This window comes from Mercurialis annua, linkage group LG1-X (genome assembly GCF_937616625.2).
Source record: "Mercurialis annua linkage group LG1-X, ddMerAnnu1.2, whole genome shotgun sequence".
In the NCBI taxonomy this organism is placed as follows: domain Eukaryota; kingdom Viridiplantae; phylum Streptophyta; class Magnoliopsida; order Malpighiales; family Euphorbiaceae; genus Mercurialis; species Mercurialis annua.
Genome location: NC_065570.1, coordinates 71,754,292 through 71,775,506, shown reverse-complemented (window position 1 = coordinate 71,775,506; position 21,215 = coordinate 71,754,292). Strand labels below are relative to the sequence as shown.

Below are 21,215 nucleotides of genomic sequence, written 5' to 3'. Positions count from 1 at the left end.
TTTATCAAATTAACTATATATTTTATTTATTTATAGTTTTATTCTTTATATGTTATGGGATTAATCAAAATTAACAGAAAAATTCCGTCGAGCCGATTTTTTGTTTTTTGTTTAGATTTTAATCAATTGGATTAACTCGACTTCGATTAAAGTTAATAATTTAGTCAATTTGATTAAAAATTAGTAATTCAGTGTCACTGTAAATCATTTTTGTTCTAGTGAAAAGGATGCATCTGCAAAACGTATTACAGTTGCTTGCAAAAACTGAAAAACATGACAATTTTTTTCCAACTATTCATATATTTACATGGACAACTCTTTCTTATATTGAATACTTTACATTTATTTATACTTTAAAAACAAAAAGTGGACAATTTTCTCTATATTTAGTTCATGAAATGAAACAATATAAAACAAAAATATTATTCTATGATTAGAAATGAAATAATTATTATTTACTTTTGAAAGAAGTAGTTATTTCATAAAATTATAAAATAGCAATTTCATACACTTACTATTTCATGAACCAAAAAAAAGAATATCAATTCTATATGGAATAAGTATTTTATTCAGAATTTATTTCATACAGCAAACATACTCTATAATGTATTATATTTTTAGATTATCTCTGTAAACTTATGTATGAATCAATATTTTCTTAATAAATATAACAAAATTATATATTTTTTTTTCCTAACAATTTGACTTTTTTGGCTAAATTTTCTTTGCAAGGGGATTTTAGTTATATTAAATAATTAGATTAAGAGGAACTAATAATGTTTCAAAATTGAAGATAAAACAGTAATATAAACCTATTCTTATATTAATTAAATTATGATTGGGTTGGGACCTGTATTTACTAGACAAAGGCATATAACTGTAAATTAGTAATGTGAATTATATTAGATTAAAAGTCAATGAAAAAGGAGTAGTTTTATTGTCATTCTGTCATATCATAACAAAATGAAATAACTTGTACATAATCAAATCTATCTAAATCTTATTTTTAAATTATACGGAAATGATGTTTTGTGTAATAATTGTTTTTTTCCTAGTTTGCTGCAACTGTCTCCTATGTCTGAAGAGATTGATTAGAGTAAAGAAAGAGCCTAACATTTTCCTTTTCTGGCATGCGTTGAGTGGCTGATGCCACTTTTCAAGATGGTGACTTTGGCAATGCAATGTTTAGCTTCAAAATTTTCAATGATTTCATGCGTTAGGATAAGATGGTTAGATGGGTAAGGTTCACTTTATTTTATTCGCTTTTTCTCACTTCACTACCGAGAAATAGGGTTGTTTATTTGCTCGATCGGTAAAAATCAAATTAAAACCCTCAAAATCGAAGTAACCAATTATAGGATTGATTAAATCAAACTGACCATATTATTTTTTTAAACAAAAGAATTAACTATAGAGAATTATGATGTGCATACGATCGGTTCGGTTAAAATCGAACTAAAAATCCTGGAACTGAATGAACCAATCGACCGAATAATGAAAACCGAGAACCGGATAAGAAATTTTAGCTGAAATTGAATCGAAAAAAAGGAAAAATTATATTCAAAACCGATCCAAACAGAAAAAGTCCTCGTCAGTCCATATAAAACCTATAAAAATATATGATTTATTTAGTGAGCTCCATTAATTTGAGTAATCTAAATATCAAACCAATATCAGTGGTGTGTATGTCATGAATTACATGTTAAATTTCTATAATGTATAAATTATATATCAAAGATGCATAATAGTACAATAAAATTTATGATAATAAAATAATAAATTATGATAATAGCTAGTATAATAAGGTTATGTTAAAGTATTATAATGATGTTATGATAATCTTTTATAAAAGTAGGTTATGATAATAATATGATAAAGTATGAAGAAAAAATACATAAAAATTATGATTCTGAAATGATCATGTTATGATGTCTGCATGATAAGAGAGTAAAATATAATTATGTTAAAACGGAGATTAAAAATATAAATTTGAAAAAAACACGGAGTATTTTCTTTAAGTTTTTCCGTGTTTAGATAAAAAGTATAAATATTTTTATTTTTTAAAATAAATACGTAAACTTTTCTTTTATTATCTTTTTTAAAAAAAGAGGAATTTGCACAAAATATTCCTTTTAAAAAATATTTGCAAAGATACTCCTTTTTTTGAAAAATTATTTTTTTACTTATTTTTTTCGAAAATTTATTTTTTTACTCCGAAATTTATTTGTTTACTCTGAAAAAATTTGTAAAAATACTCCGTTTTTTTTAAACTGTATGAAACTGTATTATAAACGGTTTCAAAGATGTCTACTTTAGAATTTTTTTGAAACCTTTTGAAACTGTTTTTTAAAACGATTTTAAATTATTTTTTAAGAAACAGTTATAAACCGTTTGAAACCCAATTAGAAACCGTCTTTGTTTCATTTTATTTTTTGAAACCGTTTGAAACTATTAGAAACTGTATTTGAAACGTTTTGTAAAATAGTTTCAACTTATTTTTTAAGAAACAGTTATAAACCGTTTGAAACCCAATTCGAAACTGCCTTTGAAACTCTATTAGAAACCGTATTTGAAATGTTTTGTAAAACAGTTTTAAATAGTGTTTTTTGAAACTGTTTGCAACTGTTTGAAACTGCAGAGTAAAAAAATAATTTGTGAAGTAAAAAAATAAATATTTTAAATTTTTAACTACGTCAATAAAGTTTTATTTTTGAGATATTTTTGACAAATATTTATAGTTTTTTAGGTATTTTGTAAATCACCCTTAAAAAATTAATTTGAGCCCACGTAATCGTGTTCTTAACAGCCCAGCCATTTTTTAAAGGTTGAACAAATATGGATATAATGATTGGGCCGTCCAAGCCCGACTCACTTAGACTGGACGGATACTTATTTTTTTAAGGTAAATTCAAATCTGAACCTGCATTATTCTCCTTTCTTTACGTATGAATTTGGATTTCTATAGTTAATCAAATTTCAATGTAATTTTTTTAATTCATATAAATTTAATATATTTAATTTGGATATGTTTGACTACATTTTAAAATGGAATTTAAAAGAGTTAAGCTTACTAATAGGAGTCGACTTGTATCTGCCCAGGTCCGGCTATGAATGGTAACAACATGCCCCTCTTCAGATAATCAGACTTCAGATCGAACTTACACATGCCTACATGTTCTTCTCTTTAGCCAAAAACGCAATTTCTTTGTCAAATTATAACTTTGTGCCTTTGTCATTTATATATATTTCCATAATAATCGGAATCGTATTATTTGTAAATATAGATTAATTAAACTGTACATTTATTTTATAGGAAATTTCTTACTATTATATATTTTATTTTTAACTTTATATTATTTTTAAGGGTAATCACCTTAAAAACTACCGACCTTTCAATTTTTTTTCAATAACACCCCAACTTTGTAATTTCGTTAACTGCACCCTATTTCGTATTTTACGTTTCAATAACACCCTAAAATATTAAATTGGACTCTTTTCATTTGGATAAAGTTCAAAATAAATTCTTCATATTTTTAAAAAACTCTAAATGGCATATGATGTTTTAAATTATACGTACAAACCCTCTTCTCTATAACAAAAAATATATAAACAAATAAAAGTCACCGCCTTCCTTCGGACCCACCGCCGCTCTCCATCACCACCTCCGTTCAAATGCCGCCCGTCACCGGTCTTCCATTAGATCTTCCATGGGGAAAACGAGATCGTCTTCCCCATGGAAGACCAACGAATCTACTGGTCTTCCATGGGGAAGACGATCTGGTCTTCCCCAAGGAAGACTAGATCTGCCGGTCTTCCATTGAAGACGACAGTTCGTCTCCGGTGGAGACCGGAGAGCGGCGTATGGCGGGTTGGTTGATTTCGTTTTAAATATTTTATTTAATTTTGAATTAAATTATTAATTATATATGTATTTAATTAATTTTTTTATTTAGGATTTATTTGAAACTTTTTTAAGTTAAGGAACTTATTAGAATTTGTCCAAGTAGAAAAAGGTATAAAATGACCCTTAAATTTAATTGTTTTATAAAATTTAATCCTTATAATAGTAAAATCATCTATTTTTTCTAAGTTAGAGTGCTATTGAAACATAAAAATATGAAATAGGGTGCAATTGACGAAATTGAAAGGTCAGGGTGTTATTGAAAAAAAAAATATAAAGTCGGTAGTTTTTAAGGTGATTAGCCTATTTTTAAATATATATATATATATATATATATATAGGTCGTATCTTTTTTTTAGCGAAATTACTTTTTTTTAATTTCAAAAATATTTTTTTCACTTTTCAATGATTTATACTATTTGTTTTGGGGATATATGTGACAGCTTTGTTTAAAAAATGATCTAAAAATGAGTAAAGTCTTTTATATAGTATGGTATTTGGTAGTAGCATGCTTAAATTTGAACAAACATTTTACCCCCTCAACTTGGCACGAAGTATCAAAAACGTCAAAATTAGCAAAAATGATCACTTTTACCCTGAATTTGGCAAAATCGGATAAAAACACCCTCCCCACTCTCACCCAAGAGAGTGAAACACTCTCTGGTTTTGATGGTGGTTTTTTTACCCTAAGTGGTTTTTGATGGCAAAAAATTTAAATTGATCTTAATATTTTTTAACATTTTAAATAAACACTTAATAATTTTAAAAACACAATTTAATCCCTTTAATTTAAAATTTTACATAACAAATTAACTCTCAAATCTTATATACATAACAAATCAACCCCCAAATTTATATTTTTAACAAAAGAAATTCTTAATATTCTCCCGGCGGCCATTTTTCCGCCAAAGCAGATCTGAAATACAGATCTTCGCGAAACAAGTTTTGTTTTCTTTGTTGTTCCTCCTCGCCTGAAAAGAGAAGCTGCTGCCCAGATGAAGCAGCTTCTTGTTGAGGAGCAAATGCTCCTCGTTTTTGTGAGGAGCAGATTGCCCCTCGTTAAAGAACAAACCTAGGTCTGATCTTGAGTCCAAGAATAGACCTGGATCTGTTCTTGAACTCAAGGACAGACCCAGATATGTACATTGGAAAAGACAATCCTCCACCGAAAAATAGAGCAGTTATGGCACGAAAGACAGATGAAGCTACCAACCGGAGATGGAACTGCCGACAACAAAGCTCAAAGCACAACACATACAAACAACAAGATATGTGACAGTGGTGGGCAAGAAATTATTATGTTTGTTGCTTTGATTATTTCCAGAATAAAGAAACATATCTAAAATTTCATGATTCTCACAATTTTACTATATACAATAAATTTGCATCACATCACATATTTAAAATGAAAAGCAAAAATCTGAGTGACAGGCAAAAAATGAACCCATTCCTTTTAATCTAGCCAACTTGTAAAAAATGAAAAGCAAAAATCTTTGATGCCCATTTCTTTTAATCAATCTCTCAAAACTTGAACCCATTTAAGAAGATGACGATAAAAATTTAAGTTAAAAGCCAAGTATTCTAAGTGTTTAGTAATTGATGGTGGATGGTTGGTTGTAGAGTGGTGGACCTGGTGGTGTGTTGAGGTTGAAGAGATGCAGGAAATAAGAGTGGAAGGAGATGCAGCGGGGAAGAGAGAAAAGACCATCCGGAACTGGAAAAAATTGAAAATGTTTTGGAAAAATATTTAAAATGACTTCTAGACACTCTCCAATTAAGGTGCCACGTCGAGGTTTTTGAGCCGGTTTTGACAAACTCATGGTATAAATGATCCGGTTTTTCAATTTTGGACTTTTTTAATATTTTATGCCAAATTGAGGGGGTAAAATAATCGGGTTTTTGATATTCCTATGCCTCATAGGCAATAAAAATTCCAGTTGTGTGCCTCTTTGGAATTTAATTCCAAAAAGGTGCCTGGTCCCACGCGTTCCGCATTGTAGAAATGCGGAACACGTGGCGTTCCGCATTCCTACAATGCGGAACGCTTTAAGCAGCTGATTAATTGCTTAATCAGCTGCTTAGCAACGTTCCGCATTGTAGCAATGTGGAACGTTGCTTCTCCCCAATGATTGGGGAGCACTTTTGTCTCCCCAATCATTGGGGAGATGCAAATGATTGGGCCAATAAATAATTTTAACAAATATAATATTAATAAACGATATAAATTAATAACGATTTTAAATTATTATTAACAAATGATATAATTTTAGAAAGCAATACAAATTAATAAACGATTTTCTATTGAACCTTCATTAAATAAATAAAATAAAACACTGAAAGTGGTCGACTAGAAATGACCGATAAGCTATAGAGTAAAAGTTGACAAACTCTTGCCAACCCTTCTGAAACCAAATCTCACCGTCAGATTTCACTAAATCTAGTTTCCATTTTGCACCACTTGGAACCTTGAGGACTACTGAACTTGACAGATTGTTTCCGTAGAGTCTGACAAATTTTCTTGGAATATACTGTGCATATACATAGAAATTTATATGTTCATGGTGAAGTTAGAAAGTCTATCTTCTTATAAGTTATGCAGATCAAAAAATTGATTAAAAAAAGATAAAAGGACTTACAAGCTTGCCATCACGAAGGGCGCCGTCAAGAATAATCTTGAAAAACGGGGTATTTTTGATTTGAACATCGGCCTTCCGTCGTCTCTTAGAGGACAAGAATCCATTCGGAAACTCAAAATCAGTTTGTTGTTCTGTAATGAGAGTGATTGAGGTGTGTTTATTTTAAAGACTAAGTTATATATGCAAAACCAAGGCTCAGAGATACAAATTAAGTGAACTACATGCGGTAGTTGGCTCCGGTACCCATATATTTTCAATTTGTTAAAATTAGTAGTTAAATCAAACAAACATTTAAATCGATTTTTAATATATCGTTTGATAACATTGTATTTAATTTATAGTGTTTATTAAAAAAATTAAATAAAATTTGTTTTTTTTTTTAATAAAGTTCAGCAATGATTGGGCACTAAATGCCCAATCATTGCAGTCCCAATGATTGGGGAGACAAAACTGTCTCCCCAATCATTGGGGAAGCACGTTCCGCATTCCTAGAATGCGGAACGTGCTTAAGCAGCTGATTAACTTTGTTAATCAACTGCTGCCCTTATTCCGCATTCTAAGAATGCGGAACCTCATCCGTTCCGCATTCCTAGAATGCGGAACGAGTGGGACCAGGTACTTTTTCAGAATTAATTCCGAAAGAGACACTGAATTGGAAATTTGGGTGCCTCAAATATCAAAAACCCAAAATCATCCTTTGCTCGCTTAAATTTTGTAACTACTCGACCCTTAGCTATCCAATTGTGGATGGGGTATTTTATGGTTCAGCGCTGGACCGGTTCATTGTGGATTATTGCTCTTAGCTCACATGTTTTTTCAATTATTTTATCTACACTGCCATAATATTTGGCCACTAACCCACATGCCTAAAACTGCGTGAATACGATTCCCCTAACCAATCAGAGGAGCAATTGTACTTTGTCCTATTTCGATCGAATAGAAATGCATCACAACACTGTTCCAAACTTTTTAATCTTTACTACTTTAGTCTCCGTACTTATTTTTTGTTTAATTGAGTTTCTTAATCTGTCCATTATTGAACAATTTAGCTACTGTGATTTGTTTTACATTTCAAAATAATTAGCAGTCTATTTCCTGTACTAAAATAACTTAAATAAGTGCGGTATGTAGGGATCATTCAGGTGTAATGGTGAAGTGTAGGGTGGCTATTTTGCATGGGATTATTGTCGTTGAGTTAGCTGAGACCTAAATGCGATCCGCCTTGGGTTGCAAATGGCTGCTGCATTGTAGGTTAAGGAGCTGATTGTCGAGTCGGATGTTCTTGCTGTTATCTCGCGTATTCAGCAGCCAAATAAAGCCATTGATCATGTCCAGTTGATTGTAGAAAATTGTCTATCGATAATTAAGGATTAAAACGTTGTTTATCAACACGTGGGTAGACATTGCAAGTGCAACCACGTAGCTCATGTCCTTGCCAAATGGGGTATTTTTTTCTAGATAATATTGTATGTTTAACGGCGAAATTTTTTTCCCGGTCAACGAACTTATTGCTTCTAGTTAATCAATAAAATCATCTTTTCCTCTAAAAAAAAATTAAATATCATGATCTCATTTTATTATAACTTAATTTATATAAGTTAGCAAAGAAAATAGCAAAAACAGACTTAAATTGACTATATGTTCATTTATTTCATTTTACAAACAAAATGAAAGAATAAATCAATATTTATTATTTTTGTTTGTTGTGAATAATAAAAATATTCAATTATCTTTATTTGTATAATGTACATTTTTTAATTTTTAATTAAAACATTCACAACAATTGTCAATAGATAGATCAAACATTTATAATTTTTTTATTTTGACGAAAATAAAATAAAAATTCATTTAAGTCTATTATTATCATTTCCTTTTAAATATAATTAACATAAAAAACATTTGAGACTATATAATAATATTACAAAGAGGAAAAATGAAAAAAATACATCAAGAAAGCTAAACCAGGTTATGACAAAATTTACAAGATTTAAGTTATTCTAGTATAAAACACGTCATAGAAAATAAATCAATGAGAAATTTGACAGTTTAAGCACTCAAATGAATAAAAACTAAGTTAGAACATTCAAATAAAATCAATGAAAAAATAAGTTACCAAAATGGCGCATTTTTTTTACATTTACCCACTTTCGAGCAGGAAAGTAATCGGTCTAAACAGTCAACCGGTTATAACCAAATCATTTTCATTTGCTAATTATTTTTGGAACAGGAAGGAGAAGCGAGATCTACATCTGGTCAGTTGAATAGTTTTACAACTACTATCATATTACTTGCCGTTTAATTATCAACAAGTTGCCGTTTTAAATCACAGTACAAGAGGTCAAGTCTAGTCGTCTTTACTTTTCTTCTGTTTTTTCTTTTTGTTCCGTTCGAAAGAGAACGTCAGATTAGGTTCTAAAAGTATATTAAAAAAAAATTATGTCAGTTTCAAAAATAATTTAGATTCATACTGTAGCTACATTTTGAAGTTTCAGCAGCTGTAGAAGAAGATTTAATTTCTGCTCGGAGAGTTTAGTTTGTTTTGGGAGGTGATTATGGAGAACTATTTGAATGAAAATTTCGGCGATGTGAAGCCGAAAAACTCATCGGAAGAAGCTTTACAGAGATGGAGAAAGCTGTGTTGGTTAGTTAAGAATCCGAAAAGAAGATTTCGTTTCACTGCTAATCTTTCTAAACGATTTGAAGCTCACGCTATCCGCCGCTCCAATCAGGTTTGACTGTTACGGCTAATTGTTTGTTTGTTTGTTTGTTTCCTGAGAAAGAGATCAGAAAAGAAAGTTTAAGTAGTCACGTGCTCTATAATATTGCTTTGAATTCATCTTTTCCTTTTTAGGACTCCGATTTATTTTTCTTTAAAGTTCGTTGACCAGTTCAGATTGTTTCTTGATTTTAATTTTATTTATAAACCGAAATAACGGAATGAATTTTGCTTAAATACTTATATAGCTTTTATAACGATAGAAAGATATTTTAAATGAGTGAATCGCTAATTTTCCACAGCATTGTTTTTATGCGATGAGTTAAATTTGATACAAAATATTTCTGTACAACAATACTCAGTATTTATGACGTAGAACAATACTTTATTTCTTGTTCATACCTATAAATATAGTATTGGACTGCTAATTTGCAATGAATTATGATTATTTTAGAATATATGTGAAACATGATTAACTCTTTGATTTATAAATTGTTAGGTAGACCGAGTTTATCACGTCATTCGTAAACTAAGTCAATTACAATATTGTTGGACACATTTATTATACGTATATTATAATTTGCCATCATTTTAATCAAGTGTCACAATGTGATTGAGTTAGTTTATGGATGATGTAGTAGATTCGGTCTACCTAAGAATTTCTCGTATTTCTGGAATGAGCATTGTAATTTTTCTATTTTCACAGGAAAATGATGACTAGGTTTGACTAGAAAGGAATTGGTTAAGAAATCTTATGCTAAATATGGAGATGATTGTGCTCTCAAGTGACTATTGAAACATTTGTTTCATTGTTCTAAACAAAACTTTGCTCATTTCGAATGGCTAAAAGTAACAGCTCCATCAAAAGCAATTGATTGAACACAATGTTAAACAATACATTATCATTTGCTCTCTTTTTTATTCAATTTTTTGGTTTTTTATCTTCACATTGCAGGAAAAGCTTAGAATTGCAGTGTTGGTTTCGAAAGCTGCTCTTCAGTTTATCCATTGTGAGAATTTGTTGCTTTGTTCAAACTCTCCAGTATTGAGGTGTTCTAGGAGCTTCCATTTTGACTTTCTCCTTGACTGCTTGCAGGTCTTAATTTGTCTAGTGATTACACCGTACCTGAAGAGGTTGAGGCTGCTGGTTTTAAAATTTGTGCTGATGAACTGGCATCAGTTGTCGAAGGCCACGATGTGAAGAAACTGGCAATTCATGGTGGTGTGGAGGGTCTAGCTGGGAAGGTTTCCACATCAGTTGCTGATGGGATTTCTACTTCTGAGGACTTACTAAGTAAAAGGAAAGAAATCTATGGAGTTAATAAATTCGCTGAAAGCCCTCCTCGAGGTTTCTGGCTTTTTGTTTGGGAAGCTCTTCAAGATATGACTCTTATGATACTCGGTATTTGCGCCTTAGTTTCCCTTATTGTTGGCATAATTATGGAAGGATGGCCTAAGGGTGCCCATGATGGACTTGGAATTGTTGCAAGTATTCTGCTTGTTGTGTTCGTCACTGCTACGAGTGATTATAGGCAATCTTTGCAGTTCAAGGATTTGGACAAGGAGAAGAAGAAGATATCAGTTCATGTTTCGAGAAATGGTTTGAGGCAGAAGCTCTCAATATATGACTTACTCCCCGGGGACATTGTTCATCTTTCCATTGGTGATCAGGTCCCTGCAGATGGACTCTTCATTTCAGGGTTTTCTTTGTTAATTAATGAATCCAGTCTAACAGGAGAGTGTGAACCTGTTCATGTGAATACTGCAAACCCTTTTCTCCTTTCCGGAACCAAAGTTCAGGATGGATCCTGCAAAATGCTCGTGACTACTGTTGGAATGAGAACACAGTGGGGTAAACTGATGGCTACTCTCAGTGAAGGAGGAGATGATGAGACCCCATTGCAGGTCAAACTGAATGGAGTAGCAACTGTCATTGGTAAAATAGGCCTATTTTTTGCTGTTGTGACATTTGCTGTCCTAGTGGAAGGATTATTCAGACGTAAGATTCAAGAAGGAAGCCAGTGGATGTGGTCTGGTGATGATGCTATGGAAATGTTGGAATTTTTTGCTGTTGCTGTTACAATTGTTGTGGTTGCAGTTCCTGAGGGGCTGCCCTTGGCTGTGACTCTAAGTCTTGCTTTTGCCATGAAGAAGATGATGAATGACAAGGCACTTGTTCGCCATTTAGCAGCTTGCGAGACCATGGGGTCTGCCACGACTATCTGCAGTGACAAAACTGGGACGCTAACAACTAACCATATGACTGTTGTAAAAGCATGTGTTTGTGGGATAATCAAGGAAGTGGGCAGCTCTGAGAGTGCTAATAATTTTGGATCTGCAATGCCCGACTCTGCTAAGAGAATCCTGCTTGAATCTATTTTTTATAACACTGGAGGAGAAGTTGTTACAAACAAAGACAAGAAAATTGAGATACTAGGATCACCCACTGAAACTGCTCTTTTAGAACTGGGGCTTTTACTAGGAGGAAATTTCCAAGAAGAAAGAGGGAAGCTAAATATTGTTAAGGTTGAACCATTCAATTCTACAAAGAAGCGAATGGGTGTAGTTTTAGAGCTTCCCGGAGGAGGTTTCCGGATACACTGCAAGGGAGCCTCTGAAATAATTTTAGCTGCATGTGACAAATTTATAGATGCAAATGGTGAGGTTGTTCCCCTTGATGAAGCATCCATCGATTATTTAACGAATACCATTGAACAATTTGCTAGTGAAGCACTTCGAACTCTTTGCCTTGCTTACCTAGAAATTGGAAGTGAATTCTCTGCTGAAAGCCCTATTCCACTTAAGGGATATACTTGCTTAGGTATTGTGGGTATCAAAGATCCGGTGCGCCCTGGTGTCAAGGAGTCTGTTGCAATTTGTAGATCAGCTGGAATTGTTGTTCGGATGGTCACTGGAGATAACTTAACCACTGCAAAGGCTATTGCTAGAGAATGTGGCATTTTGACTGATAATGGACTAGCAATTGAAGGACCTGAATTCAGGGAGAAGAGTGAGGACGAGTTGCTTGAACTTATACCGAAAATTCAGGTTCATCTATTTGTTTTTGTTTGCATAATTTTAAATCATTAAAGGTGTTTTAGTTTCAAAATTTGTACTTTGAGTTTGCACGACAGCACGAGTTGACGGTGAAATATCCCATTTTTTTTCTTCCTGCTCATTTGAACATGTGCGCGGAATATATCCTTTGGCATTTACAGTTGAATATAACTGAAGTTCTCTTCCATGATATGGCTCTATGCACCTCTGTATTGCCTGATTAAGTGTGAGAAACTCGTCTCCTGAGAAATATTCTGAATTTCTTAAATTTGCAGGTAATGGCCCGATCTTCACCAATGGACAAACATACCCTAGTGAAGCACCTAAGAACAACTTTAGGGGAAGTTGTTGCAGTGACTGGTGATGGTACTAATGATGCTCCAGCACTTCATGAAGCAGACATTGGGTTAGCAATGGGCATTGCTGGTACTGAGGTATTTTCTGCTCAATCTGTCTATACTGATATGCAATTAAACTTATTTACTGATTTTTTTTTGGCTACTATACAGAAGTTTTAATCAATCTTCGCATGTAATGACTTGGAACTACTTGCCATGGCAAACTCATCCTTAGCTTAGTAGAACTTATGTATGTTGTGTCATATAAAGATAGCGAGGAGAAGAGTTTTCCATTTCTTCACGTAAACTCATCTAATGCTTTGTACTTAGTTTAGGTGCTCCGTGATTTATTAGCAGAATGCTCATTGTTATTGTTATTCAGTAAAGTTATCCTGCTTTATTTTTCCTATTCAACTCAAATCAACTAAGCTTTATTTCCAAATTAATAGAGGCTATAGGGATTCTTCTCTTCATATCTAAACGTTTTTTGCTACATCTTCAGAAAGGTGTTGGACCCTTAAATAACAACAACAATAACTAACTATCCTCTAGTTTTTCATGTTGAATTTATCCTAGTGATTGTCAAACTGTCTTCTACCTTTCAAATATGCAAGTATTGACTATCTACCGTGGTCTTTCAGGTGGCAAAAGAAAGTGCTGATGTCATAATTTTGGATGACAACTTCTCCACAATTGTGACTGTGGCAAAATGGGGACGTTCAGTTTACATAAACATTCAAAAATTTGTTCAGTTTCAACTCACAGTCAATGTTGTTGCCTTGGTTGTCAACTTTTCTTCAGCCTGTTTGACTGGTGAGTCAGCCTTATCTTACATAATTGCCGCTTTTTGGCGCTTATTCTCATCTTCCTATGGTTCTATTATGCAGGAACTGCTCCCCTAACCGCTGTTCAACTTCTCTGGGTCAATATGATCATGGATACATTAGGAGCTCTAGCACTGGCAACAGAGCCTCCTAATGATGATTTAATGACTAGATCTCCAGTTGGCAGGAAAGGAAACTTTATCAGCAATGTGATGTGGAGAAATATTATGGGGCAGTCTTTTTATCAGTTTGTGATGATATGGTATCTTCAGACAAGAGGAAAAGCGTTCTTTCATCTCGATGGCCCAGATTCTGATTTAATACTTAACACTCTCATTTTCAACTCATTCGTCTTTTGTCAGGTATTGTGATTGATACGTTAAATATATTGCACCGTGCTTTTTTCTTTTACAAAATTACCATATTATCGTAAATATGCGTGCAACTTCAATTCTGATTCTGGAGCTGGTTTGTTTATTTCTTCAGGCTTTCAATGAGATCAGCTCCAGGGAGATGGAAAAGATTAATGTTTTCAAAGGCATATTGAAAAACTACGTATTTGTAACTGTACTGAGTTGCACTGTCATCTTCCAAATCGTAATTGTCGAGTTTCTGGGCACATTTGCAAACACATCTCCTCTCACTTGGCAGCAATGGTTCATCACCATTTGGCTTGGATTCCTCGGCATGCCAATTGCTGCAGCTATAAAGATGATACCAGTGGGATCAAACTGATACCTGCGGATATTCATAAGGTACATTTCTTAGTCATCCAGATTCTCTCGCATGCATTTTTCAACTTGTTGCCCCTTCTTTGTTAACTGTAGCATCAATATAGCTATAGTATTTTTGTCACTGTAAAAGTTTGAAAGGGTAGCAAAAACTTGAAGCGAAGATTGTTTTCCACTGCATACAATTGATGTTTTTTAGAAGCGCAAAAGGGATCTACACGGCTAACTTGGATTAAAATTCAGCACTAACTTTTATGATTGTAGAACAGACACTGCAATGTTGTATAAACAGGTCAGCTTATTCATATCAAATTTTATTTTATTTTTGAAAATGAATTATATTCCTGTTTGGTCATTCAGTTTTCATCTGTCCCTTTAGTCTGTATCTTTACAATATACTAATTAACGAATTGTTTTTGTTGAATATAAGCGTTCAAATTCTATCTGTTTAGGCCTTGATGAAAATGTATTTGTACTGAGGTTCTGATATGCAGACTCGTATTCAGCTTCATTATCAAATATGTCCAGTAGAATCTTTTGAATGGCAGCGGAAACAGGGGCTCTACCTAAGAATTTCTCACAGGGGCTGAATGCGTTGCATTGCATATGGGGTTCTTAATAGATACTGTCAATTTCTTTCCCAAAACAAAAAATATAAAAAATAGTATATATTACCATTGAAAAAATTGTTTCTGTTTATGACAAGCAGTAATTGATCAACACCTTGAAATATATTTAGAATTTAATTATCAAAATTTTACTACATTTGCTCTGAAGGAAAATTCTAAACTAGGCATTTAGATATTTTCAGTGATGAACTGTGCCTGAGATGTGAAACAGTAAGCGACGCATACAGACCAAGAAAAAGAACCAACCAACTCAGGGCAACCACAATAAATAGAATTAATTACAAAATTGGCAGATGATGAGAGTACTGATTTTCAGACAAAAGTACAAACTACTTGTTTCTCACTTTTGACTGCAGAGTCCTTTTCCGCGGAACACTAAAATCTTCAATATTCACTACGTTGGTGAGTGGGTAGCTCTATTTTGTCTTGTCTTCTATCCAAAAAGTAAAAATAAAAAATAGGAAGTTCATATAAGCATCTTCAGTAATTGTTCTGCTTACCTATAGAGCTTGTTAATTATATCTTAAACTAAACATCAGTAACAGAATATATGTATATGGATAATTGACCTTTAAAATCTTGTTGTCCCTCTAATAAAGCCAACAAGCTTTTGCAGTACGTACTTTTTGGATGGCCAACGGGTCATATCCAGTTTGATCCGAATTGGTCATAGCAGTATGCCAGTAACTCCGAACATCGGGCGTATCCGTACCAAAAGAACAGAAAGATAACGTCTCGAACATTCCCTCAAAATGTAGGGTTGCAAGAGACGAAACACAAAAAAAAAAAAAAATTAAAGAAAATCATTTAGAAAAAGAATTGAACATGTGAGTAAACAAGCACTTTTTTAATTATTTTCTTCTCAAAAATCAACTCCGAAAATCATATATTTATGAAGCAATAATAATTGGAAATACAATCAAAGAAACATTTCTAATTTTTTTATACGTATGCCATCACTAAAATATTAGGCAAAACCTTGAAAAAGAAAAAAAAATCTATCGTTGCCGTTTTTCATCAGGTAATCCACAGTCTAGATCAGAATCATTGAATGCAAGTCGTTTTCGCTTTGTCCTGCTAATAGCAGAAGAAACTGAAGTAGACCAGTAACCTGGTAAATTTACAGTCCTTTCTGTTTTAAGATTCTCCATTTCCAGTTTTTGCATTAGATTGTAGCATTCAAATACATTTTCCTGTGACAAAAAAAAAACGAAGAAATTGCAAACCCCATCAATTAAAATCTACTCCTTTTTCACCTTTATAGAAATAAATAAGTAATTAATAAAAGGAAGAATTACTACTACGGTAATTGAACTTTTTATAATATGCTATTTTAGTATCTAAACTTTAATTTTTTCTGAATTAAGTTTCAGCTTTCAAAAGTGTACTTCTAATATCAAAAAAATAATTTTTAATTTTTACCACTTTAATTCCACATACATAAGTCTATCATTATCATTTTCTTTATTAATATGACTAAAAAAATTAAGTATAAATTGCATTTATTTTTGTCATTTAGAATATCGGTGACCGAAAAACTGCAAAAACACATGTTTTTTAATATATTTTTTAAATAATACTACACACTAATAGAAAATAAGAAGTCTAGATACCAAAAAAGCAGATTTTGAAAAGTCGAGATGCCATTTATGAAATGTTTCTTAAGAAAATGAAATACTTACGATATCAAGAAATGCTGGTAAAGAAATGAAATCTAATTTGCACTCTAATGCTTTTCTTGTTAGCTTATGATCCAATTCCATCAAAATTGCTGCTGCTGCTATAACAGATGGCCTCTGCTCCATCGAATTGATCTCTACACTTACAAAAACTTGCATCAATACAACAAAATCATAAAAAAGAAATATCAAATTCATTGATTAATTATAAATTGTACCTTTGATTATAGCCAACATGAATCCTACAGTTCTTGATACCAAAAGCCTCGACGACGATTCGTTCTTGAATTTAATAATGAAATAATGAAGAAAAGAAAACGGAGTAATGCAAATCATTTTCCAATCCAACGTGTGTAGAACCAAAAGCTCCATTCTTTGAATTATTTTGCTTTCAAAACTGTAGTCTTCAATCTGAATATTTGATAATAACGGCACTTTTACCTCCTCCATTTTTGCAGCAAGTGACAAACAAGCCACTGATAATAACTTTACCGCCCATGATTTATCCTTCTGCAACTCAAAATAACTAAAACTAAATTAACCAATTTCAATGAATAAGATCAAACACAAAATTTTAACAAATCTTACATCAATTGACCTTCTTGAAAGGAATAGATCAAAGTATGTGATGGATAAATAAGCTGTTTGGATTCGAAAACCAAAGATTTCTCTGCTCTGCGCGAATTCTCCGAAAAATCAATAATTTTGTTAATTTTTTTTAGTAATTGAATCTCAACAGTAAGAATAAAATAAAAAAAAAAACTAACTCTGAGAATCCAAGTGATAGCATCCACTCTAGAAAATTGGACCCAGTTGTCAAAACTATTCAAAGATTGATCTTCCATTTTGAATTTATTAAATTGGAGGATCTCTTTCTCAAATAACATTTCCACATAATGATCATCACCACCAACATTGTCTCTTAAATCAATGAACACGTCTAAATCATCAATATCTTTTTCTTGTTGTTCTTCTAATTCAAGACAACTCTCATTTTCTTGGCAAAGAAGTTCCTCCATATTATGATAAACTAGAAAAAAATAAAGTTGATGGGCATGATTATTGAAGAGGAAGAAGATGAAGATGAATAGTTAAAATTTTATCAAGAAATGTGGGGGGTTTAAAATTTTATAGATTGAAATAAGTAAACTAACTGGGTATAATCTGTTATGTGGAGTAAGAAGGATCTTTATTTAAGATTATGTTAAGTCTTTTTCTAAACTAATTTTTATTGACTCAGTTTGACTGGACTGCTTGAATGTGAAGAAGAGTGGATTTGTCAGGTGGGTACCGTACATGGGGTCGTACCTGAACCCTCCACCTTTGGTTACTGGTGATTCGTTGGTTAGATAGAGTTTTGGTTTTGTATGGTTAAAGCTCATTTGTGGGTCCAAATCCAATAGAATAGATTATTGTTATGAGAAAATTACACCAAACCACCCAAAAATTCAAATCTTTGTGTTTATAATCTAGTTTTTTATTTTTTGCAAAAATCCCTCTTTTTTCAAATCATCTTTCCACGCATACTTTTTTATTTTTTAGTTTCCCATTCTATCCTTATTCTCTATTCCTACTATTATTGTGTGCGTATTACAACAATTTGCTTCAGGCCAGAATCAATGGACAATCTCATCTCTTCCCAACAATATCTCCGCCGTCACCACCAGCTTACCCATTGTTTTCATGCTTAACGTAGTCATTTTTTGCTTCCTTCCTATTAATAAACTTGATGATTTCAATGAAAATTTTCTTAAGATCTACCATAAACACCTCTCAGATCTACAGTTCTTTTAAAGAAAAAGGAAGAACGAGATGAGATGGTAATGATGGATTCTAAGGCACCATAATTGCATAGAATTCTTGCCAATTATATAGATTTTATAGCATCCAATTTGTTGAAGCGGCAAATGGTCTAGCTCCGCCACTTGAGTGAGATGAGAAGACGATAAGAAGAATTGATCCAAATGATTATAAGTGGGATGAGAAGATGATAAGAAGAATTGATCCAAATGATTATATTATTTTAGTTTTGAAATAAGTCTGAATTATATAAATTTTAATTTTTAATTTTTGAAAAGAATTTTAGCTTTTACTTGTAGCAGTAGTGGTGGGTTTGGTTGTTGGGAACATCATTTCTTAATTGAAAGTGGTGAGATGGGTATTGAGGGTATTAGGGGTTTTATTTTGTTGTTATTGGTGCATGGTGCTGGTTCTTTTGGTGGGTGGAGGTTGAAAATGAAATTAACGAAGAAGAGGAGGAAGAAAATTATAAGATTAAGGACAAGAATTCACCACCTTGCATAAAAAGCCTATTTTCTTGGACTTTGATTATTTTGAGTATAAATTAGAGAAAATATTACCATACATCCCAAATTCTAAAAAGTTTATGTTAGTGACTGAATATAATTTTTCGCTATACATCCTAAATCAACTTGATGGGACCTCTATCAACTGAAATAGCTTAATTCAAGTTTTTAAAAAAATTGTCTTGATGTTCGGTACAATCTTAACTCACATTTTATATTGAAAGAAATTTGAGATTTAGTATAATATACAAACTGAATATCTCTTTTAAATAAAATGTATTTGACTGTTTATAAAATCAAAAATCAACCTGATATGAACCTGATGTAAACTTATATTAACTGAACTACCTTAATTCAATTTTTAATAAAAATTTATTTTCTTTTGCAATCTTAACTGATATTTTATATAGAGAGAATTTTGAAATTTATTTTATATAGAGAGAATTTTAAAATTTAGTGTAATATACAAATTGAATATTTTTTTTAAGTGAAATGTATGTGATAATCTATAAAATTAAAAATCAACCTGATATGAACCTGATGTGGACCTAGATCAACTGAACTTCCTTAATTATACTTTTAATAAAATTTGTCTTACTATTTTTTACAATTTTAAATGAAATTTTATATAGAAAGAATTTTGAAATTTAGTGTAATATGCAAATTGAAATCTCTTTTAAGTGTATTGTATTTGACAGTCTATAAAACCGAAAATCAACCTGATATTAACCTGATGTGAACTTAGATCAACTGAATTATCTTAATTCATTTTTTTTATAAAAATTGTCTTAATGTTGTTTATAATCTCAATTGACATTTTATACAGATAAAAATTTGAGATTTAGTGTAATTTACAAAATGAATATCTTTTTAATGTATTTGGGAGTCTATAAAACCAAAAATCAACCTGATGTGAACCTATATCAACTGAACTACTTTAATTCAATTTTTAATAAAATTTATCTTGCTTTTCTTTACAATCTTAAATGGCATTTTATATAGAGAGAATTTTGAGATTTAGTGTAATATACAAATTGATATCTATTTTAAGTAAAATGTATTTAACAGATTATAAAACCAAAAATCAACCTGATGTGAACCATATGTGAACCTATATCAACTGAACTATTTTAATACAATCTTTTAATAAATTGTTTTGATGCTCTTTACAATCTTAAATATAAAAAGAATTTTTAGATTTAGAGTAATATACAAATTGAGTATCTATTTTAAGTGAAATGTATTTGACAAACTATAAAACTGAAAATCAACCTGATATAAACCTGTATCAACTGAACATATAAACTATTAAAAAATTAACTAAAAATCAACCAAGAATTTTGAAATTTAGTGTAATATATAAATTGAATCAATATATAAAGTGACATATAAACTACTAAAAATTTAAAAATAAACTATATAAAATTTTTGCGGTGGTCTGTGTAAATTCAATGTTAACTTGACATCAACTTTAATTATAGAAATCAGCAGTCCTCGATTTGAACTGTTCAAACTGAATTGAATATCTCTTTTAAATGACTTATATTTGACAGTCTATAAAACCGTAAATCAAATTGATGTGAACCTATATCAACTGAACTAACTTAATTCAATTTATATTGAACTTTATAAAATGAATTTATAAAGTTAACTTACTCTAACCAAAGTAAATCTCTTAGTAAATTATTATAATTTTAAAAATTGACTTAATATCAACTCAATATAAACTTAATATCAACTCAATATAAACTTAATATCAACTCAACGTCGACTTAATGTCAACTCAATGTAAGTAAATGTCAAGCCTTAATTTTTTTAGTAAATCATTATAATTTTAAAAATCAACTTATTTTAATCACATTAATTAATATAATATAAATTATTATTAAACTAATTATAAATATAGCATTAACTTATTTTAATCAAATCATTAAAATAAGAAGAAAAATGTAAATTTTAATCAGGAAAACTATGTATAATCAAAATAATAAACAACAAACAATATTTATATTTTTAACTACCTTAAAAAATAATAAGACAAACAATATAATTGCAATAGTGTTTGCCTCCAAATTCATCCATTTTCTTTTTCAAATGGCTGTCACTTTCTTCCAAATAGTTCTCATGTATTTGTTTCTGAATCATTACAATCTTAGTGACCATTCTAGTACTTATAACAATACAAACACAACTCTAATTCATAACAGTTGTGCCTGCAAACACCATATTTTTCTTCGCTTGCAATTTGCACTCATTAATGAATATATGAGCTGTACATTTTAGAACAAGCACAACCTTTCCAATCAAAGAGCTCTGCTCAAGTCTCAGTTTTGATGTCTTCAAAGCTGCAACTCTAAGATCCAGCTTGCAATTCCACTATATCTCCATGAACAAATAC

At 31.4% G+C, this 21,215-nt stretch overlaps 2 protein-coding genes across 4 annotated transcripts; one reads left to right on the top strand and one right to left on the bottom strand.

Annotated features, from left to right (window-relative positions):
- The first annotated feature begins 8,658 nt into the window (after nucleotides 1-8,658).
- On the top strand, nucleotides 8,659-14,558 carry LOC126688191 (calcium-transporting ATPase 1-like). Of its 3 annotated transcripts, none has more exons than XM_050382823.2 (8): nucleotides 8,659-8,789; nucleotides 9,030-9,266; nucleotides 10,209-10,263; nucleotides 10,350-12,301; nucleotides 12,586-12,744; nucleotides 13,290-13,461; nucleotides 13,536-13,834; nucleotides 13,959-14,558. In XM_050382823.2, the coding sequence occupies exons 2-8, from the start codon at nucleotides 9,090-9,092 to the stop codon at nucleotides 14,205-14,207; spliced, it is 3,063 nt and encodes a 1,020-aa protein (XP_050238780.1). In that variant the 5' UTR covers nucleotides 8,659-8,789; nucleotides 9,030-9,089; the 3' UTR covers nucleotides 14,208-14,558. The 3 variants fall into 3 exon arrangements, with proteins under 3 accessions (XP_050238780.1, XP_050238771.1, XP_050238763.1); XM_050382814.2 differs by having other exon boundaries at nucleotides 9,024-9,266; XM_050382806.2 differs by lacking the exon at nucleotides 8,659-8,789 and having other exon boundaries at nucleotides 8,801-9,266.
- A 1,106-nt stretch (nucleotides 14,559-15,664) lies between these two features.
- On the bottom strand, nucleotides 15,665-17,794 carry LOC126688207 (cyclin-D5-1-like). Its single transcript, XM_050382832.2, has 5 exons — nucleotides 17,279-17,794; nucleotides 17,100-17,186; nucleotides 16,730-17,021; nucleotides 16,515-16,648; nucleotides 15,665-16,025 (listed from the first exon to the last, which is right to left on the bottom strand). The coding sequence occupies exons 1-5, from the start codon at nucleotides 17,528-17,530 to the stop codon at nucleotides 15,831-15,833; spliced, it is 960 nt and encodes a 319-aa protein (XP_050238789.1). The 5' UTR covers nucleotides 17,531-17,794; the 3' UTR covers nucleotides 15,665-15,830.
- Nucleotides 17,795-21,215: the final 3,421 nt, after the last annotated feature.